Source organism: Hakea prostrata, chromosome 4, assembly GCF_041222555.1.
Source record: "Hakea prostrata isolate BN-2017 chromosome 4, UWA_Hpros_2, whole genome shotgun sequence".
Taxonomy (NCBI): domain Eukaryota; kingdom Viridiplantae; phylum Streptophyta; class Magnoliopsida; order Proteales; family Proteaceae; genus Hakea; species Hakea prostrata.
In genome coordinates, this window is record NC_142603.1 from 41,215,863 (window position 1) to 41,239,173 (window position 23,311).

Below are 23,311 nucleotides of genomic sequence, written 5' to 3' on the forward strand. Positions count from 1 at the left end.
AAGCTCCCATGTTGGGTGTTACAATATTAAAGTCTATAGTTCCCTTGAATGTTATGAATTATAGTGTTGTTAGTATCTTTGATAGTGTTTCTCAATCTTTCATTCTTTTTCATGTTAGGTTGGTGCTTACTTTTTCGTTTCATCTCGGCATCTTTGTTAACTTTGGTTTAAGCTAGGGATCATTGGAGTGGCATTTTCCAAAATTGAAATTCCTACTATATTGGTTCAGCAAAATCTACCGCTAGAAACAACACCAACACAAAAAATTGTTTGGGTTTTTTTTGTTTTTCCCGGCAATTTTTTTTTTTTTTAAAATTTTTTTTTTTTTTTTTTTTTTTTTTTAAATGCATTCAATATTGCAAGTAAGATAACTATTAAGTAAGAATGTAAGATGTTCATTTTCTCTTGCGTTTACAGGCCAACCCTCCAATTTGTTTGGGGAAGGAATTTGCTTCTGGACAAATGAAGGCAGTTACCATATATGGAGCTTCTTTGTTTGTTTCTTTGGTTTAGATTTGAAGATCAAACGAAAAAAAAATTACTTAAAAGATCATGCTCACACTCCTAGAGTTGTGTTTAAAAAAAAAATAACGTATGTTGCGATTTAAGTAAACTGTTGTACATATTATTCTCTCCTTATCACATGTAAATAAGTAAAGCTAACTGCAATTTCACTTGAAAAGCTGTTAATATAAGTACATACTTGGTTTCGAAGATTGGGTTTTAAGAAAGTTGCAATTATATTATACCATTCAACTCTTTTGTTTTTTTCTTTTCTTTCTCCTGGTAAAGATCAACCCAAACTAAAATTAAGCTTTGAGCTTAGCTTCTAACTGATATAGGGTTGGTAGAAACCAAAATTGAGTTTTCTTTGAAATTTTAAAATCTACATCTTTTAAGCATGTTCTTGGCAGCAATTGGTAAATGCTAACATGTTTTTCCCCTCTCTCTATCTCCCCACACTCAAAAAACATATACAAATTATATATTTAAAAATATACTCTTAATTAGGATGATTAATTTTATTTGTTCATAAGAATAAAATTACTTTTCTAAATTTAGATATGTGCATCTGAACGTAAAATCTCCTGCTAGTTAACAGAAAATGATATATTTTCTTGCTTCTATGCACAAAACAATTGTATTGTGCATGAAATTATCACTCATCTTCCAACGAATTAAAAATTAGAATCGAAACAAATGGTTCTATGTAACTTTTATTTGCTGCAATGTTGGTGCAAGGATTACAAGACTTAATTGTTGGCAATTTGTTGCCTTTCAATTTATATACTATTAGCATGTCCCACCAGGTCCACCAAAGGTGATAACTCTTCCCCACTGAGCTTGTTTTCCGCCATCAATTATCTTAAAACAATTAGATTTAGTTGAAGAAGCCACAGCAGCACCATAGTCATTCCATTGAGATCCTTTACCGAGAACTTGTATTCCAGAAGTGGAACAACTTTGGCCTTTGAAATTGGTTGTAACAGGAAATTGACCACTCCCCATCGGAGGCCATGGCTGGCTATTTCGGTTTGAATTAAGAACCTCACCTCCCCAATCAACCTCAGTTGCTGCACCACTAGATAAACCTTTGTACAAATCCTTTGGCCAATAGCCGATTTGTACTCCATCAATAGATAGCCACCAATTCTGGGTTTTTGAGTCCTGTGATCAAATTAAAGCATTCATTAGTGCCAATATAATACCTTATTGATTTGCAAGTGACGAATACTCAAACCAATATGATGCGCTAAAAGCATAGAAAAAAGTGTGGCTGCTGAAATCAATATATGGTCCTCCTTCAAATGAACTAATCACTCATGATTTCCAAATGTTAAGTAGTGAAACTCTATACAACACCAAGAAGATGTATACCTTGGCGACTGCGACATTCACGTAAAATTGCTGTCCATTAAGAGTAGATGCTTTTAACGTAGCATCAAGTGGTACTTTATGGTTCACTTGCACAAAACCAGGACATACAGCATTGTAGCACCCGCTTTTGCCATAATTATCATTCTGGTGATCATGACAAGAACAAATAATTATAATAAGTATAGTAATGTAAATAATTTTAAAATTCACATAATATGATAGAGTTTGGTGAAAGAAGCTTACCGTCCAATATGTAAAGAACCTAGTTTGGTAGGTTTGATATTCATCGGGATATACCTGAGAGAAATTATTGAAGATGGCTTCGTCAACTATATGTTAAATGGAATATTTTGGATGTTCTTATGAGAAATACTTACAGTCCATCCAGCTTCGATGGTTTCAGTAGTGCTCCCCTCATTGGCAATCCAAAGCTGAGAAAGACTAAATTGATCATGACTGTTCACTTTTGGATTCCATATGTTAAGCGTTGCTCTGGTTCCAAAATAATCTCCACGAGATTCTACCGTCGCCCACTAGAAAAGAAAAGTTATTCACTTAAATATTTATCATGAGAGTGAGAGAGGTGTTCTGTTAAACCGCAAGAATCTCTATTCACTTCCTTTTAATCCATGATGACGTGAGGATTGAAAGATAATAACCCTACTATTGTACAAAGTTTTTCTGAAAATGAAAATAAGGTATTTTTTTTTTAATCATGAGTAGTTCATGCATTCCTATGGAAAATATATCTCCATTTCAATGTATTATACTCACCAGATGTTCAGAAAGGTCTTCTGCCTTTATGCTGTACTTCCCTCTGAAAGATCGAGATGGAAGTGATCGAGATGGAAGTGACTTGTATCTTAAAATGTCATCAATTTGGAGCCTTCGGACAGGAACTGTTCCAACTGGGCATCCTCCATCTTTAAGGCCTATAACTGCATGACTCTGATTTGAACCATCGTTGTCCTTCATCTCCTCTGGGATATAAGTTGGTTTCATCTGTATAGTTGAGTACAAAATTCACACTCATTATATATATGTAATTTGCTAGAATTTAATTCTACTCAGGTTAAAACAAGTAGTGGCTGTGCTTCTCACATGGTGGTGACTGCCTCTTATATTGAAGCAAAGAGGTCTCAGATAAAGCCATGTACATCATGTGAAGAATGAGGGAGGCGGTTTTAGCTAAAGAGGGAAAGGAACCTTGAGGGTGTTAGGGCTGCGATCAGAGTTTTTCCACTAATCGATTTGTGTAGAATGAAGACTGAAGGCTATGTGAGTTAATCAAATAAGTCAAAAGGATTTGAAGTTGTAAATTCAACAACCTGTAGAACATATCATGTAAATTTACCAGACTACTCTTTTTTCCAAAGGTTAGATTTATTAGAAACATGTGTCCATATTTAAGCTCTGCATAGATGATATCCACACATGCGCGAACAAAACCCTTTTCAATGTAGTGACAACTTTTGTGGATCCACTTAAAGTGTTGAAACATAATGAGTATTTAAGTGCTTGTATTCCATGCACACATCCAAGAGTTCGGATCACCTCTTTGTGGGAGAGGGGGGGGGGGGAACACATATTGCTCCCTTAAGCTTCTCTACCACAGAATAGAAGTGGAGCTCATGTGAAACTCACTGGAGTCCCATTTTTGAATTATTTTATTAATATTCAGTGGATCTCATACCTTTTATGTTAGTAAAGAAAAGTCAACAGACCGATATGTGCTCCCCGAACAGAGAACTAATTTGAAGTGCACCTCCAATGCATGCATAGGGACCAGCCTTAGGATATCTCTTCTTTTTTTTTTTTTTTGGATGAATACCCTAGGATATCTTATTTGGGGGGGGGGGGGAACATATATTGCTCTCCTTAAGCTTCTCTACCACAGAATAGAAGTGGAGCCCATGTGAAACTCACTAGAGTCCCATTTTTAAATTATTTTTTTAATATTCAGTGGATCTCATACCTTTTTAGGTTAGTAAAGAAAAGTCAACAGACCGATATGTGCTCCCCCAACAGGGAACTAATTTGAAGTGCACCTCCAATGCATGCATAGGGACCAGCCTCTTTTATTTATTTATTTTTATTTATTTTTATTTATTTTTTTGGTGAATACCTTAGGATATCTTATTTGGTACCCAAGCTTCAAGGAGAGGTGGGAGACACAAAATTTCTTACTTTCTTATATAGCGTAATGCTCTCATGAAACAATGAAATTGGAATTCATCTCTTCCCGTAAGTGGAGGTACCGCTACATATTTCAGTAGTTAGACAAAGAACTCTATCCTTCGTAGAGAATTTTAAAGATAAATTGTTGATACTGGAATTTTAAAATGAAAAAGTTGAACATCTTACCTGAATTGTATGGTTCTCAAGAGCAGGATGATCAAAGGCAAGTTGTTTATCTACCATCACACAATCAAAGATGTCCCCATTCTCGGCCTATAGGAACAAATAATACATTCTAAAAGTTAATAATATTATATAAAACTAGATTATAGATTTCATACACGGCTATACGAGCATTCATATTTGTGTCCCATTTCATATCTATGAAGTAGTAGAAGTAATAAATATAACGCCTTGAAACTCCACCTTCTAACATTGGACAGCCATGTATGAAATTAGTTGCCCCTTGCTTTAAAATGTTTGTTTTTATTTTTTATTTTTTAATAATCATTATTTCTTTTTATTATATTTGAGATCAACACAAGGACCATATATAATATTGAGAGACCGTATGTCAACAGAGTTATCAAATTTATTAATTCGTGATTATGGAACCTTAAAAAAAAGTTTACACACTAAAAAAATTACGAGAGGAATGTCCAAATCTTCTTGAAGCCAAAGGAAAAGCTTTGATGGATAAAGGAATTTTCGAGGATGTAATCAAGATGTATGTAACTTAGGCCAAACAAACCACATTTCACTAAAAAAAAAAGTAATAATAAAAAAAAATAATAATTAATTGAAGAAAAAGAAAGTATTGAGCTTAAATTTGACTCGTGATAATTTTATGTGTTCAGTTGGCAGCAAAAAAATTCTAAAAGGATAAATTACTACCAAACAGTTGCCAATGTCATTAGTGAACTATATAATATATAATGAATTTCACCAAAAACAAAAATTTCTTAAAAAAATGGCAGTTTGTAATTATAAAACATATTCTTTATATCCGTAGTAATTCATATCAAGATTCGATAAATCTTTATAAAAACATTCCAGCTTGTAATATAAAGCATAATTTACCTTTACCAATGTCGTAAAATCTTTTTACTATCTTACAATCTAACTAGTTTCATGTTCTCACGAAAAAAATACCCTCTAGATTGTACCTGAACGCTCTTAACGCTGGGTCGATGTAAATGCTTTAATAATCGTTTTGCTTCCAAGTAATCTTCTTTTGATATTTGTCTTCCTTCTGTGATACTAATAGTGCTCCAAATAGAAAAGATTGTCACCCACAAAAGTACGATAGCTTTTATGCCAAAAACACTTCGAGAAGTCATCTTAGCCATATGACTAATATGGTTCACTACTCCAAATCCAAGAGTAAGTTTTATATAAGAAAAAAATTTATGCGAAAATAGTATGTTGATATGTCAATTTCTCTTCCATTGGAATGAACCTAAGTTACTATTTGTAGTATGTTTGTTATGCTTATTTTCTATGCCAGCATCACCACGGTTCTAGTTTTTTCTAACCTTACTTCTGGACAAATAAGGTATAAGTAAATTATTAAAAGCAATTTTTTTAGGAACACACGGTTAAGACACTAAAAGAAAAGTCATATTTGACAACGCTTTTTTCTCGCCGGTTACAAAAATTATATATAGCAATGCTTCGTAGAAAATCGTCGGGAAAAATGATAATATGGTGACACAATTACTATGTGTGAGGAAATATAAATATTTGGCAGTGGTTTATTGTAAACTATATAATTAAATTTTATCATATACAATTGCCTTTATATGAGGAAGAGTTCTATATTCGACAACTCATCATTAGTGAGCCTTTGAGCTAAAGATGTAATGTTACAAGTTAAGGAAGTTTGAGTGACACCCCCTTGAGTCTCCTCCTTGTATTAGTGCCACCCTGAAACCAATCAAAATATCAATCGGACTACCTCCCTGATACGGAGAAATTATGATCAAATCGGGTTCATACCTGGTTCGACCCTCGACCCAGGTCGAGACGGAGGGAACCGACTCGCTCCCAAGTGAACCAGATCCAGAAGATGGCTTGCTGAGGAAGAAAACTTATTTAGCTACAAGCACGCCCTAATCCTACTTATGGATTAGGGTAATTACCCTAATGATGGCATACTCGAATTGACGGCTGCGGCTAATCATTATCGAAGGGATAATCATCACATAACCTACAGGGTTATCTCAGGAGTCCTCTACTAGTCCAAACTAGTAGAAGTCTATTGCTCAACGGATCTAACTGTTAAGATCCAACGACTACCCCAAGAAGGCTCAAGTGCATCCAACGAAGGAGATTCGAAGGTACAATCTATATAAACCTCACTACCATACGAGGTGAGGGGATCGAAAACACACAATCTGAGACTCAGGTTCAGATACATACTGATAGACTTAAACTATCAGCGGCTTACGATCTAGATCACCTTTTCCAGTTCTTTATTCCTTAGCTTTGTGCTTCTAGCAGAGCCGTTTGTGATTAAGTTCATCAACTGACTTAGCCTTCGGAGGTGGACTCCAGACCCCCGCGGTCGGGCCACATCTGACGCTTTCGTTTTGCAGGTCATCACGAGGAGATCTAAGGGCTGAGCAGATTTTGGACGCATCATTTGGCGCCGTCTGTGGGAAACAATTTGAAAAGCCATGGTGACTAGATCAGCAGCCGCAGCAGCCGCTGCACAGCGCAATTCCGGTGTTCAGATCCCTGGAGCGAATAATCCAGATATTCCCCAGGGAAGCCAAAATCCTATCGAGGTAGATGGTGGTCAGAGAGGACGTGATCCTCCTGATACATTCCAAGATCAATTAGATCAGGTAAAGATTCAACTTTTGGAGGTGAGCCAAGCACTCCGCCTGCTCACCAGACGAGTGGTTTTACCACAAGAACCTGATCAACGCGATTCAGGGAGACGTGCGTTACCACGTGATCAAAGATTGGCTGAAGACCGGAATATCGGTCAGAATTTTCGGGAAGGAGACCGAGGACCTAGGAGGATTGACGATCAACCTAGGCGAGACGATCGGTTCAACAGACCGCAAGAGAGTACAACTGATTCAAATACAAGGTTGGATACAGGGGTAAGAACTCACTCACCAACTGTCAGAAGAACCGTTCGCAATGATTGAGCAGTTCGCGACTAGCGGAATGTTCGGGAAGGACGGGCTGTTCGTGATGATCGGATAGCACGGGATGATCGTGTTAATCGAGGTCGTGATCATATTGCTGAAGATCACCCGACCCAGATTTGTCAGGAATTGGCCAACATCAATGAGAAATTAGGGCAGTTGGTTAAGGGCAGGATAGCTGAGGATATTTACTCAGTCATTCGGAAGACCCCCTTTGCCGAGCCAATTGCGGGATATCAGTTTCCCCATAACTTCCGTTTGCCTACCTTTTCTACATTCGATGGCTCCGGAGATCCAACAGCTCACATTGGCTATTACCAACAGACCATGGCGATTTCGGTGTAATTCGATGAAATTTTGTGCAGGGTTTTTGGTTCATCTCTAACTGGAGCAGCACAAAAGTGGTTTTCAAACCTCCCCTCTAGAAGGATCGTAAACTTTGATGAATTGGCGCGCAAGTTCATAGGGCGATTCCAGAGTGGAATACAGGTCAAGAAAACGGAAGAAACCTTGTTTACTGTCAGACAAGGAAAGAACGAATCAATTAGAGAGTTTCTGAAAAGATTCAACAAAGTAACGATGGAGATAGAAAATTTGGATGAGCAAGTAGCCAAAACTGCTCTATTCACGAGACTCACTAATCGGAAACTCCTGGAGTTATTACTACAGGATATGCCTGCGACTTATGCTGAGTTGGTACAGAGATGCCAGAAGCAGGCTGAAGTCATGGAGATTCTAGACGCGCGCCAAGGAGATAATAAAGTCTCCAATAAGGAAATGAAGGCTCTGAGCGAAGCGAGAAGCCAAAGAAAAATGTCCGTGATCGGGTTGGAAAATCTCAGGCTTGGCGCCAAAGGTCTCCCGGTAAAAGTGAGTATACTCCATTGAATGTTCCTCGGGCTGATATTTTAAATATCATCAAAAGAAAAAATATCTTGAAGTGGCCGCCTAAAATTCTTTTGAAACCCGGAGAGCAGTAGGATCGAGAAAAGTATTGCCGATTCCACAAGGACTATGGTCATTATACAAATGACTGTCGTCATCTGAAAGCATATATTGAGAGATTAATATCTCAGGGACATTTGTCCTGTTTTGTTAGCAGAAGGAGGGAGGAGCCACGTGAGCCATGCGCGGCTGCTCCTAAAAGGGATCGTTTGGTTAGTTCAGAACAATCAAGGGAGGCCCCGAAGTCTAAGAAGGGCAAGGAAGTGATTGAAGCTACTCGGTCACCGATCCTTACCATCTTCGGGGGACCAGAGCCCGAATCACTCCGGAGTTTGAAAACAAAATCCAAATTTGTTGGAACCGGAGAGACGCAGAAGCGAAAAATGTTGAATGGTGAAGATTCTATCACCTTTAGCGAGGAGGACGAAAGAGACGTTTGTTTACCTCATGATGATGCCATAGTCATCAAGGTAGAGATTGCACGTCGGGAAGTGCATAGAGTTTTGGTTGATACAGGGTCTGCAGCTGACCTAATTTCTTATGAAGTGTATCAAAAATTGAAGGTGGATCAGGACTTGATGAAACCTTCATTCACACATCTATATGGTTTTGCAGGGTCATTTGCGGTGGGGGAAGGATCGGTCCAGTTGGACTTATCTATTGGAAGTTTTCTTAAGGAAGCAACGGTCCGGATCAATTTTTTGGTGGTTCGGGAATTGCCAGCTTATAATATTATCCTCGGGCGACCATCTTTATCCAAGATAGGTGCTATTGTTTCGACAAAACACCTGAAGATAAAATTCCCGACTGATATGGGAATTGGTCAAGTCTCCTCTGACCAGAGGATCTCTCGGCAATGTTACGTTGCCTATTTAAAAGACAAGGAGGGCATGAGGAAGGTAACTGCCCTACCTATAGAAGTTCGAGACGATCGGGAAGAAGCAGAGATGCAAAGACCCGAACCAGTGGAGAAGCTGGAACAAATCCAGCTGTGTACCGAGGATGAGAAAAAGATTACTTATATCGGGTCTGAACAGCTGGAGGAATTTAAAGATAAGTTGAAGTTATTTTTTCAACAGAATAAAGACGTATTTGCATGGTCTGCTGAAGATATGCCAGAAATCGATCGGGCTGTTGTAGAGCATAAACTCTGGATAGATCCTAAGGTGAAACCAGTGATACAGAAAAGGAGAAATTTCTCCATTGAAAAGTATGAAGCCGTTCGTAGCGAAGTTGAAAAACTCAAGAATTCTGGTTTCATAGAACCAATTGAATGCCCAACTTGGTTGGCCAACGTGGTAATGGTAAAAAAGGCGAATGGGAAGTGGAGGATGTGTATAGACTACACAGATCTTAACAAGGCTTGCCTTAAAGATTGCTATCCGTTGCCTCGGATTGACCTCTTGATAGATGCGACTGCAGGATATGAAACTTTATGTTTCATGGATGCCTACTCAGGGTACAATCAGATCCTTATGAATAAGGAGGATGAGAAATTTACAGCTTTCATGACTGATCGTGAAAGCTATTATTATAAGGTCATGCCTTTTGGCCTGAAGAACGCAGGAGCAACATATCAGAGGGCCGTCAACAAGATTTTCAAAGAGCTGATAGGAAAGAATGTTGAAGCTTATGTTGACGACATGCTAGTGAAAAGCTTTACAAAAGCAAATCATATTGCAGATTTGACTGAGGTATTCTCAGGACTGTGAAAGTATCAAATGAAGCTGAACCTAGAAAAGTGTGCCTTTGGAGTCTCCTCGGGCAAATTTTTGGGCTTCATGGTATCACAGAGAGGAATTGAGGCTAATCCTGCCAAAATACAAGCTCTGGTTGATATGGAGGCTCCCAAAACTGTTCGTGATGTGCAGTGTTTAACAGGGAGAGTTGCTGCTTTGAATCGATTCATCTCCAAGTCTGGAGAAAAATGTTTGCCTTTCTTCAAGGCACTCAAATACTTGAAGGGCAGCAAGGAAGCAAAATGGACCGAAGAGTGCCAAAAAGCTTTTGAGGAGTTAAAAGAAGCACTTGGACAACCACCGATCTTGTCCATACCAGAGAAGGGGGAAATTTTACAGCTATATCTAGCGACGTCCCTTTCAGAGGTCAGTGCAGTACTTGTTCGTGAAAAAGATAAAAAACATTGGCCGATTTACAATGTAAGCCACGTGTTACTAGATGCGGAGACAAGATATTCGCAGATTGAGAAGCAGGCTCTGGCTCTCATGATGGCCGCCAGGAAGCTAAGGCCATATTTTCAGGCTCATCCAATTGAGGTATTTACAACTTTTCCTCTTAGTAAAGTTCTTAATAAACCTGATTTGTCTGGAAGGATGGTGTCCTGGTCAGTTGAACTCAGCGAGTTCCAAGTGAGCTTTAAGCCTAGAACTGCAATCAAGGCTCAGGCATTAGTCGATTTTGTAGTAGAAACTACTACACCAGTGGAATCCACCATCGAGGATCCCATTATGCCAACCACTTGGGAGGTATATGTGGATGGTTCGAGTAATAAAGATGGAGCAGGAGCTGGAATTTTATTAAAAAGTCCAACATGATTTATTATTCGATATGCTTTGAGATTTGCATTTGAAGCAAGTAATAACGAAGCAGAATATGAAGCTCTGATAGCTGGACTTCGGTTGTCAAAAGCATTGTCTATTGCAGATGTTACTATTTATAGTGACTCTCAACTTATAGTCAACCAAGTCCAGGGGGAGTATGGTATTAAAGAACCACGCTTGCAAAAATCGAGAGATAGTGCAGGCATTTCAAAACCAATTTTGGAATTTGAAGATATCTCAGATTTCGAGGAATGAAAATTCAGTGGCAGATGAGCTATCCCAACTAGCCAATGCCAAGAAAAGAATCTAGACCCTTCGGTCTATATTGAAGAGATAACTTTCCCAAGTTATCATGAGAAAGAAATTTCTTATATTGAAGCAGAGCGTTGCTGGATGGATCCGATAATCGAGTATCTGAGAGATGACAAATTACCTGAGGATCCGCAAGAGGCAAAGTTGATCAAGATACGATCAGCTAGATTTGTCATTCAGAATGGGAGACTATACAAAAGATCTTATTCTGGAACCCTTATGAGATGTATAGGCCCCGAAGGAGCAAAATCAGCTTTGGCTAAGGTTCATGAAGGAATTTGTGGAGCTCACATGGGTGGACGAGCCCTGGCTCACAAAATTCTAAGACTTAGGTTATATTGGCCTAAGGTCCAAGAGGCTGCTATGGAATATGTTCGTCGGTGTGGTAACTGTCAAATTCATGCTACAGTATCAAAGCGCCCGGCTGAAACCATGACTTCAATTCTAGCTCCCATTCCCTTTGCGATGTGGGGAATTGATATCATGGGCAAATTCACCAAGGCGTCAGACGGACGGGAATATCTGATAGTAGCAATTGATTACTTCACGAAATGGGTTGAAGCCAGTGCACTGGCAGCAATTACTGAGAAAAAAGTGGAGAAATTCGTGCTTGACTCAATCATATATCGCTTTGGGATTCCAAAGATTATCGTCACTGACCATGGTACTCAGTTCGACTGTCTGCAATTTGAGCAATTTTGCGGAACATATATGATCGAGCATCGTATGTCTTCAGTGGCATACCCCCAGAGCAATGGACAGGTAGAGGTTACTAACCGGACGCTACTGGAAGGAATAATGAGAAGACTCGAAGCTGACAAAGCTTCTTGGGTCGAAGAACTCCATAATGTACTGTGGGCCTTTAGAACTATGGTTCGAACACCCACAGGAGAAACTCCATTCAGGTTGGCATATGGATCAAAAGCATTGGCACCAGTGGAGATAATGGCGGGGACATTACGGGATCGTGAGTTCGAGGAAAAAGCAAATGAACAAGGATTGCTTGATAGTCTTGATCTGTTGGACGAAGTTCGGGCAAAGGCAATAGCACGAACTCAACATTATCAAAGAAGGATAGCGTCTCATTATAATACTCGAGTGAAGAATCGTAGGTTCTTAGCCGGAGATTTGGTGTTGAGAAACACCTTAGCTTCCGACCCGCGTCACCAAAGAAAACTGGACCCTTCCTGGGAAGGACCTTATATGGTTATAAAACCAGTTGGTTCAGGAGCTTACAGGCTGAAGAACATCAACACCCAGAAAGAGTTGGATCGGTCGTGGAATGCCAGGCATCTCAAAAGGTTTTATCCTTGATGATGATTTCAATTTTGTTCGCGATGTAAACATTTTCAACTCAATCAATGCAATTTTTGGCTTTCAACAAATTATCTTTTGATTGGGGGGCATCATACACCACATTCAAGAACAAGATCCAACTATAAGGCATCGGATGAAAATTCGTGTGGGTCCTTCAACACTTATGGAAATTTTTCGGATCTTCTTAAGTCGAGGCATCGGATGAAAATCCGAGTGAGTTCCTTTTACAAGGCGACGGTTTGAAACCCGAGTAAGTTCCTTCAAGACTTATTGAATTTTCGAATAATCCTTAAGTAAAGGCATCGGTTTAAAACCCGAGTGAGTTCATTCTCAGACTTATTGTATTTCTCCGAAAATCCTTAAGTAAAGGCATCGGTTTAAAACCCGAGTGAGTTCCTTCTCAGACTTATTGTATTTCTCCGGAAATCCTTAAGTAAAGGCATCGGTTTAAAACCCGAGTGAGTTCCTTCTCAAACTTATTGTATTTCTCCGAAAATCCTTAAGTAAAGGCATCGGTTTAAAACCCGAGTGAGTTCCTTCTCAGACTTAATGTATTTCTTCGGAAATCTTTAAGTAAAGGCATTGTTTCAAACAATTAAGACCTAATTCAATAGCGATTCAAGGGGCTAGCAAAGTTCACGATGAAGTTAATTTCTTATTTCTTCAAAAGATCGAAAGAGGCCAGTATCAAAACAATTACAAGAGCTAGATACAATCTTTGGTCAAAAAAGAAAGTCGTCATCGGTGACTGTTAAGAAGTTATACAAGTTCGACACAACTTTGCTAGAACAAACATATGAGTCAACCATTGGTGTAGATTCAAGGAAAAGAAGAGGAGAAATGAGGATTACAAAAAATGTTTCGGTATGCATAAGATCCTCCGCAATTTCATACTCTTTGTCCAGCTTGTCCAGGAGAAGTATGGTCCTCGACCAAACTTGCATTCAAGACGAGCTCGTCATAATTGACATAATATCTGGATCGGAAGGTGGAGAATCAATCTTATCTTTGGTCCAGTCAGGAGGAGGAATACCCAGGTTGGTAAATACTTCAGGATGGCAAACAACACTGTAGGGAGTCGTATCAAAATGGATCCTTCCTTAATATTGATTCCCATACTTCGTTCTCACCATCCCAGTACGCCTGCAAGCTATAAGCATTCATCATATCAACAAAGGGCTTACTGTGTAAATACTTGAAGACACAGGCTCTGCGAACATCAGTTGGAAGGGATTCAGGCAAAGGAACGACAGCTTGCCTTTAGGGTAACGTTTCAGATCCTTTGGCCCCTGACTTTCCAACAACTCGCTCCAGTTGCCGGATCTTCCCCCTGGCATCATCCCGGTATGGCTAGTGCAGATGGTTTTTTAGGGATGAATCATCAGCTGTTTTGTTAAATTTCGGCACCTATTTAGGGATAAAAACTAATTTTGAGGCTGAAATGGAGGCCCTGATGCAGGCTATAGAGTGGGCAGTGAAGTTAGATATTCAACATTTATGGATAAAATGCGATGGGCAGTGAAGTTAGATATTCAACATTTATGGATAAAATGCGATTCAGTGGCAGTTGTGGTTTTAATTCAGCAAAGGAAGATTCTATGGTTTTTCTTGCAGCGGTGGAGAGATGTTGATTTTTTCTTGCTAGGCCCTGATGTCGCATTGTTATAGGGAAAACAATCATGCGATTGATTTCTTGGCAAATCGGGCGGGGAGACGGGGTTCTTCAGCTGTTAATATACCCTGGACAATATTGATAAGGAGTAAACTTGATTTAGAGGTTTTTGGTCGTTCTCGTTTCAGATTTTGATTCATTATCTATGATTATGTAAGTTGGATCCAGTGAAGTTGGGTGTATTTGGGGGCAACTGATGTTTTTGGGTTTGAGGGATGGCTCTTTGATTGTATGTTTGTAATTTTTCTTTTCGCCTTTTAATAAAAATGATTTAACAGAAAAGGATCTATTTTCTTGCTTCTATGCACAAAACAATTGTATTGTGCATGAAATTATCACTCATCTTCCAATGAAATAAAAATTAGAATCGAAACAAATGGTTCCATGTAACTTTTATTTACTGCAATTTTGGTACAAGGATTACAATACATAATTGTTAGCAATTAGTTGCCTTCAATTTATATACTATTAACATTTCCCACCTGGTCCACCAAAGGTGATAACGCTTCCCCACTGAGCTTGTTTTCCGCCATCAATTATCTGAAAACAATTAGATTTAGTTGAAGTAGCCGCAGTAGCACCATAGTCATTCCATTGAGATCCTTTATTGAGAACTTGTATTCCAGAAGTGGAACAACTTTGGCCTTTGAAATTGGTTTTGACAGGAAAATGACCGCTACCCATTGAAGGCCATGGCTGGCTATTTCGGTTTGAATTAAGAACCTCACCTCCCCAATCAACCCTAGTTGCTGCACCACTAGATAAACCATTGTACAAATCCTTTGGCCAATAGCCGATTTGTACTCCATCAATATATAGCCACCAATTCAGGGTTTTTGAGTCCTATAATCAAATTAAAGCATTCATTAGTACCAACACAAGTGAAATTAAGTTTAAAGAAAACGGATCCTTAAAAGGTAGAGTGCCCTCCAAGGACAGAGCCAAAATCTAACATCTGGAGGGCTCAAGTATCAATATTTTACACAAAACACATTGAATTTTCCATATAAAAAATTTAAAATTTAAAAAATAATAATAAAAAATAAAAAGAGCGAAAATGGAAATTTAAAAAGAAAAGAAAAATTAGCTCTCCTGACCCTAATGTTGCTCTGCCACCTTTCTGCTAGCATGAGAATATGGGCCTATGGGAGAACAGATGAAAGCATCTATGGGTAAAAATTTCTATTCTCCACAGGGGTGGGAAGTAAATGAATTTGCGTTGGATTACTAGCTGTTTTTCATAAATAAATCTAGCTTTCCTCAACTTTTCAATGATTTTCTCCAGTGACTTCACATTATATGACATGACAGTACATTGTTAATCCATATAATATAAGTACCAGACCATCATATAATTTGAACAATTTCAATCTAAAACACAGAAAGGGTAGCTTGATTTTAGGTGCCACCATAGCATCATACGGCTCATAGTATAACAATTTGGTATTGGTCTACCTCAATTCGTTGCTGATAGCTAGGGACAAGGGATAAAACAACAAAGGATCTTTCTTCTTCTTTAAAGAGAAATCAAGGATAGCTTTACCATATAGGAGCCGTTCTATGCTAATATAATACCTTATTGACTTGCAAGTGACGAATACTCAAACCAATATGATGCGCTAAAATCATACAAAAAATTGTGGCTTTTAAAATCAATATATGGTCCTCCATGAAATGAATTGAACTAATCACTCATGATTTTCTAATGATTTCCAAATGTTAAGTAGTGAAATACTATACAACACCAAGAAGAGTGTATACCTTGGTGATTGCGACATTTATGTAAAATTGTTGTCCATTAAGAGTAGATGCTTTTAACGTAGCATCAAGTGGTACTTTATGGTTCACTTGCACAAAACCAGCACATACAGCATTGTAGCACCCGCTTTTGCCATAATTATCATTCTGGTGATCATGACAAGAACAAATAATTATATTAAGTTAGTAATGTAAATAATTTTAAAATTCACATAATATGATAGAGAGTTTGGTGAAAGAAGCTTACCGTCCAATATGTAAAGAACCTAGTTTGGTAGGTTTGATATTCATCGGGATATACCTGAGAGAAATTATTGAAGATGGCTTCATCAACTATATGTGAAATTGAATATTTGAGATGTTCTTATGAGAAATACTTACAGTCCATCCAGCTTCGATGGTTTCAGTAGTGCTCCCCTCATGGACAATCCAAAGCTGAGAAAGGCTAAATTGATCATGGCTGTTCACTTTTGGATTCCATATGTTAAGCATTGCTCTGGTTCCAAAATAATCTCCACGCGATTGTACCACCGCCCACTAGAAAAGAAAATTTATTCACTTAAATATTTATCATGAGATTGAGAGAGGTTTTCTGTTAAACCGCACGAATCTCTATTCACTTCCTTTTAATCCATGATGAAGTGAGATTGAAATATAATAACCCTACTAATGTAAAAAGTTTTTCTGAAAATGAAGATAAAGGTATTTTTTTATAAATCATTAGTAGTTCATGCATTCATATGGAAAATATATTTCCATTTCAATGTATTATACTCACCAGATGTTCAGAAAGGTCTTGTGCCTTTATGTTGTATTTCCCTCTGAAAGATCGAGATGGAAGTGACTTGTATCTTAAAATGTCATCAATTTGGAGCCTTCGGACAGGAACTGTTCCAACTGGGCATCCTCCATCTTTAAGGCCTATAAATGCATGACTCTGATTTGAACCATCGTTGTCCTTCATCTCCTCTGGGATATAAGTTGGTTTCATCTGTATAGTTGAGTACAAAATTCACACTCATTATATATATGTAATTTGCTAGAATTTAATTCTACTCGGGTTAAAACAAATAGTGGCCGTGTTTCTGACATGGTGGTGACTGCCTCTTATACTGAAGCAAAGAGGTCTCAGATAAAGCCACGTACATCATGTGAAGAATGAGGGAGGTGGTTTTAGCTAAAGAGGGAAAGGAACCTTTAGGGTGTTAGGGCTATGATCAGAGTTTTTCCACTAATCGATCTTTGTGTAGAATGAAGACTGAAGGCTATGTGAGTTAATCAAATAAGTCGAAAGGAGTTGAAGTTGCAAATTCAACAACCTGTAGAACATATCACGTAAATTTACAAGACTACCCTTTTTTCCAACAGTTAGATTTATTATAAACATATGTCCATATTTAAGTTCTGCATAGACGATATCCACACATGTGCGAACAAAACCCATTTCAATGTAGTGATAACTTTTGTGGATCCACTTAAAATGTTGAAACATAATGAGTATTCAAGTGCTTGTAGTCCATGCACACATCCAAGAGTTCGGATCACCTCTTTGTGGGAAAGGGGGGGGGGGGGGGGAACACATATTGCTCCCTTAAGCTTCTCTACCACAGAATAGAAGTGGAGCTCATGTGAAACTCACTGGAGTCCCATTTTTAAATTAGTTTATTAATATTCAGTGGATCTTATACCTTTTATGTTAGTAAAGAAAAGTCAACAGACCGATATGTGCTCCCCGAACAGAGAACAAATTTGAAGTGCACCTCCAATGCATGCATAGGGACCAGCCTCTTTTTTTTTTTTTTTGGATGAATACCCTAGGATATCTTATTGGGTACCCCAGCTTCAAGGAGAGGTGGGAGACACAAAATTTCTTACTTTCTTGAATAGTGTAATGCTCTCATGAAACAAAGAAATTGAAATTCATCTCTTCCTGTAAGTGGAGGTACCGCTACATATGTCAGCAGTTAGACAGAGAACTCTATCCTTCGCCGAGAATTTTAAAGATAAGTTCTTGATACTAGAATTTTAAAATGAAAAAGTTGAACATCTTACCTGAATTGTATGGTTCTCAAGAGCAGGATGTTCAAAGGCAAGTTGTTTATCTACCATCACACAATCAAAGATGTCCCCATTCTCGGCCTATAGTTACAAATAATACATTCTAAAAGTTAATAATATTATATAAAACTAGATTACAGATTTCATACATGGCTATACGAGCATTCACATTTGTGTCCCCTTTCATATCTATGAAGTAGTAGAAGTAATAAATATAATGCCTTGAAACTCCACCTTCTTACATTGGACAGCCATGATTGAAATTAGTTGTCCCTTGCTTTAAAATGTTTGATTTTATTTTTTAATAATTATTATTTCTTTTTATTATATTTGAGATCAACACATAGGACCATATATAATATTGAGAGACCGCATGTCAACAGAGTTATCAAATGTATTATTTTGTGATTATGGAACCTTAACAAAATTTACACTCTAAAAAAATTATTAGAAGAAGGTCCGAGTCTTCTTGAAGCTAGGGGAAAAGCTTTGCTATATAAAGGAATTTCCAAGGATGTAATCAAGATGCATGTAACTTAGTCCAGGCAAACCTCATTTCACTAAATAGAAAAATAAAAAATAAAAAATAAAAAGAAGAAGAAGAAGTGTTAAATTTGACTTGTGATAATTTTATGTGTTCAGTTGGCAGCAAAATAATAGTAAAATAATAAATTACTACCAAACAGATGCAATATCATTAGTCAACTATATAATATATAATGAATTTCACCAAAAAAAATTCTTAAAAAAATGGCAGCTTGTAAATATAAAACGTAATTTCTTTATATCTGTAGTAACTCATATCAAGATTTGATAATTCTTTATGGAAACATTTTAGCTTGTAATTAGAAAACATATTTACCTTTACCAATGTCGTAAATTCTTTTTACTATCCTACAATCTAACTAGTTTCATGTTCTCACTAAAAAAAGACCCTCTAGATTGTACCTGAACGCTCTTAACACTGGGTCGATGTAAAAGCTTTAATAATCGTTTTGCTTCCAAGTAATCTTCTTTTGATATTTGTCTTCCTTCTATGATACTAATAGTGCTCCAAATAGAAAAGATTGTCACCCAGAAAAGTACGATAGCTTTCATGCCAAAAACACTTCGAGAAGTCATCTTAGACATAATGAAATGACTAATATGGTTCACTACTCCAAATCCAAAAGTAAGTTTTATATAAGAAAAAAATTTATGCAAAAATAGTATGTTGATAAGTCAATTTTTCTTCCATTGGAATGAACCTAAATTTCTATTTGTAGTATGTTTGTTATGATTATTTTCTACGCCAGCATCACCACGGTTCTTGTTTTTTCTAACCTTACTTCTAGACAAATAAGGTATAAATAAATTATCAAAAGCAATTTTTTAGGAACACACTGTTTAGACACTCCAAGAAAAGTCATACTTGACAACGGTTTTTTCACAACGGTTACAAAAATTATTGCCAAAAATTATATTTAGCAATGATTTGTAGAACACCGTCAGGAAAAATGGAAATATGGTGACACAATTACTATGTGTGGGGAAATATAAATATTTGGCAATGGTTTATTGTAAACTATATAATTATAATTTTATCATATATAATTACCTTTATATGAGGTAGAATTCTATACTCGACAACTCATCATTAGTGAGCCTTAGAGCTCAAAGATGTAATGTTACAAATTGAGGAAGTTATGAGTGACATCCCATTGAGTAACCTCTTAGTATAAGTGCCACCCTGAAACCAATCAAAATATCAATCGGACTACCTTCCGACAGGTTACTTTCCAAGATATAAAAATGCCCTCTAAAAATAGAAAGTATCTATTATATCTTTTGAGTTATTAAAAAAGAAAAAGAAAAATAGTTCCTTGGACTAAGAAGAAAATGCAAATATAATAGCATTAGCCCCACAACAAAGTAATATTATACCAATGGTTCCATCTTTTTGGTTTTCTTGGGGGCCAAAAACTAGAAAATGCATTGATAAAAGATGTCAAACCATGAGAGCTAGCAGAAAGCAATGAAGTGTCAATCATTGGGGGGGGGGGGGGGGGGGGGGAATGCTCCACCAGGATCTAGACAGAGAAAGCTTACAAGCACACTTAGCAAGAAAACTAACAAACAAATTACTCTCTTTAGGTATAAAACAAAAGAAATTTTGATTAAAGTCTTAAGATAATCTCCTAGTATCTACAACTAGACTAGCACCATCCAGTCTAGAGATGAGTCAACTCGTGCAAAGCTAGAACCACTGGCAAGCAGTCCGAGTTGATCTAGATGTTTGCTGCCCCCCATGTACAACCAACCTAAAGTCCATCCCTCACTGCCTCCACTAAACCCTCTACAATAAAGTGTCCAGATGAGTTCCATAGAATACATCCCCTACCTCTTTGTGATGACTTGCTCTCCAAGAACTGTTCACAAAGATTCGTAAAAAGTCTAGGTCCTCCCTGGTGTTGTCATTAGGCCTCTGATGCAGCCTGTTAGAACCAGAAGACCAGAGACACAGTATAGATAGACGAATATCAGACAAAGAGAAACGAATATATAAAGTATACCTTATGTCATAATCACTTACCCGAATGTAGTAGAAGAAGCGAAGGAAAACCAGTGCGAACTCGAACAGGGTGAGTTGAGGTGTACGTACAGTACTTTTCCTTAAGGTATTTGAACGCCCCCTTTAATGCAAACTGGGTTTGACCTTGACATTCTCACCTCCAAGATACAACAACTCCTTAGATCTGAAGGCTAGCACTCTAACAGATACTACTTGCTAAGGAGATATGAAGGTAGTACAGCACAGGAATGAAGAAAAACAAAACGGAATTTTTCTAACTCTAGAATACGAATTTCTGTTTTTTCACCAAAATCTGAGTGAGACTTTTGTTCAGAACTTCACCTCTATTTATAGGCTCGCATGGACACCTTCAAAGAGCTACATTTGTACGTAAGGTTACCTTCAGAGAGTTATGACTGTATGATCAGTCACCTCCCTACAGCAAAACCCAAAACCGGGTTTTCTGGATCCACGACCCACGTCCCATCATTGACAAATGATATTATTTATATAATATTATAGTGCCCCATGGCCCGGTTTGACTAGGATCCACAGACCACAACTGCAACCACACCCGACTCGGTCCAGCTCGGTGTATGCGTGTGATCCACACTTAGCTCTCTACCGGCATACACCCCACTTAGGAGCTATATATGAATATATAAACCATATAATCGTTAGCTCCATCCGATGTTGGACTAAACACATATGGTAAATTAAATTACCTAATATATATGCCGAATTGCCAAAACCCTTTGATTGGAATCTATACATCCAGAAGAGTCCTATAGAGTAAGATTAAACAAGAGTCCTAAAACAAAACTAGGGAGAAAGAGTTTTAATGATTTGAAACTTATCTAAATAATATATTATATTATAGGGATAATTACTATTGTCCCCCTGTACTATAGCTTAATTACTAATATATCCCCTGCACTTTTTGAAATTACTAATTCAACCTTCAACTTTGCTTGTAATTACTATTGTCCCCCTACTATTAAACTCCGTTAGTTAAATGATGATATGGCATATTTTATTTATTTAAAAATCCCAAATTAACCCTATAGTCTTATATTATTTATTTACACTTTATATTAAATTACATTACTATCCTAAGTAATTAGGGAAAACTTAAACCTATTTAAACAATCTTCTTTCCTAGTCTAAAGAAAGAGAGAAAATCAAGGGATACACATTTTCAAATTTCGATATGTACTTTTCAATTTGGTAATAAAAAAAATAGTAATTCCTAATTTTTTGTGTTATTTTTAATTTTGTTATTTACTTTCTAGTTTAATGTTATCAGTTTAAGAAGTTTCTACTTCCAATAGATTATTATTTATTTATCTAATTTGACGTTAGCTATTTTAAGAAGTCCTACTGCCAAAATGGTGCCTTTTTCTTTTTAATTCAAGATGATAAAAATACACATGTAAAATTATTTCATATGCTTTTTTGTTTCTAAATGAGGATAATATTTTATTTGGCATTCTTTTTGTAAAAGGGCAAAATAGACATTAAACATTCAACCTTAACGGTCGCTTAACACTGTTAAAATTGAGGGGGGCAACAGTAATTTCATAAGGAGTAGGGTTCTTTTAGTAATAAAGCTATAATACAGGGGGGCAACAGTAATTATCCCTATATTATATTATTATTTTATTTTAAAACAAAATCCAACACAGCCTCCTCAGGACCAATGGAGCACTCATGTGATTATGAATATCTGAACATAGGAAAGAGAAAGTAGCCATAGTGTGAATGATAGATGCGTCAATTCCTCTATAGATTGTTGCATTCCTTGTGTTCCAAGTATGCCACATCAAAGAGCTCCAAAGTTGGTTTATCAAATTCATGTTGTCACAACCTTTATATATAATTTGGATAAATTCCATCCAATCATGGAGGAGTTCCCCCAAGAAATCTAGTACAACAATTCCCAAAGGGACAATTTCCAACATTCTTTTGCATGATGGCAAAAATAAAGCATGAGTCAAATTCTCAACACCTGATCCACAAACCAAACATATAGGACCAAGAATTGCCCTTCTAGAAAAAAGTGAGCTCCTAGTTGCCAGGGCTTCATGCGAAGCTCTTCATAAGAAATGTTTGATTTCTGAAGTGTGGGAATATTCCATATTTGATTCAAAAACATTGAGGAGGTGGAAGATGAAGCAATATTACCTTGTCCATCCACCATTGCAAGGCATTGGAAATATGTCGATCGAATAGTGAATATCCCCCTTTTTCGTTTTGAACCAAATGAATGAAACCAATGAGTTGGTATACAAGATAGGTATGGTGAGAATTGCTTCAACCTCAATTAAGGTGAAAAGGGAGTGAAGCAAAGGAATATTCCCTTGGGATTCCTACCAAGCTATTTGGGCCTAAACCTAGGTGGGACTGTATATACCCTTGAAAGGGAGAGAATGTACCCACAGGTCTTTGTAAATATCAATGGTAGCACCGTTTCCCACTTTTTTAACAATTCCCTATTTAAGAATGTCCCTCCCAAATTAGACACTCCTCAAACCCCAAGAACAATTTTTCAGTGCTCTACACTCCAAAAGAGGATACCCTTAATGTATTTAGCATACATAACTTGCGCCTAGAATGAGTACTCCGGGTTTGTCAACAATCTCCAGCTTTGTTTGGCAAGAAGCGCTTTGTTGAGACAATGCAAATCTCTAAAACCCAAACCACAACTCTTTTTTTTTTTCTTTATTACCTTTACAATAAGTCTTCCTACCACGCCTCACCCGATGGTATCGGAACCGCCCCGACAACCCATGGGTGTGATCCACAACCACAGGATCCACAATCATATTGTCATCAATAAATGAGACACAATCCATAATCAAGAGCAAAGAGAAGTTCAATATTTAATTTACATAAATAAAGTTCCAAAGTCCAAGAATGA

The 23,311-nt window shown here is 37.3% G+C and overlaps 2 protein-coding genes across 2 annotated transcripts; both read right to left on the bottom strand.

Moving 5' to 3' along the window:
* Positions 1–1,293: 1,293 nt before the first annotated feature.
* LOC149018905 (protein neprosin-like) lies at positions 1,294–5,396 on the bottom strand. Its single transcript, XM_089154007.1, has 6 exons — positions 5,223–5,396; positions 4,243–4,329; positions 2,653–2,880; positions 2,256–2,411; positions 1,879–2,022; positions 1,294–1,668 (listed from the first exon to the last, which is right to left on the bottom strand). Exons 1-6 carry the CDS (start codon positions 5,394–5,396, stop codon positions 1,294–1,296), a joined length of 1,164 nt encoding a protein of 387 aa, XP_089010133.1.
* A 9,096-nt stretch (positions 5,397–14,492) lies between these two features.
* On the bottom strand, positions 14,493–16,773 carry LOC149018906 (protein neprosin-like). The gene is made up of 4 exons (XM_089154008.1): positions 16,561–16,773; positions 16,164–16,319; positions 15,786–15,929; positions 14,493–14,867 (listed from the first exon to the last, which is right to left on the bottom strand). The coding sequence occupies exons 1-4, from the start codon at positions 16,771–16,773 to the stop codon at positions 14,493–14,495; spliced, it is 888 nt and encodes a 295-aa protein (XP_089010134.1).
* Positions 16,774–23,311: the final 6,538 nt, after the last annotated feature.

What these genes read in the sequence shown, in the direction of transcription:
- LOC149018905 (XM_089154007.1), bottom strand. Translation starts at nt 5,396, where the DNA reads ATGACTTCTCGAAGTGTTTTTGGCATAAAAGCTATCGTACTTTTGTGG. An exon ending in CCATCGAAGCTGGATGGACT is followed by an intron (nt 2,023 to 2,255) that starts GTAAGTATTTCT and finishes CATGATCACCAG; the next exon opens with AATGATAATTATGGCAAAAG. An exon ending in TGAATGTCGCAGTCGCCAAG is followed by an intron (nt 1,669 to 1,878) that starts GTATACATCTTC and finishes ATTTGATCACAG; the next exon opens with GACTCAAAAACCCAGAATTG.
- LOC149018906 (XM_089154008.1), bottom strand. Translation starts at nt 16,773, where the DNA reads ATGAAACCAACTTATATCCCAGAGGAGATGAAGGACAACGATGGTTCA. An exon ending in AAGACCTTTCTGAACATCTG is followed by an intron (nt 16,320 to 16,560) that starts GTGAGTATAATA and finishes TTTCTTTTCTAG; the next exon opens with TGGGCGGTGGTACAATCGCG. An exon ending in CCATCGAAGCTGGATGGACT is followed by an intron (nt 15,930 to 16,163) that starts GTAAGTATTTCT and finishes CATGATCACCAG; the next exon opens with AATGATAATTATGGCAAAAG.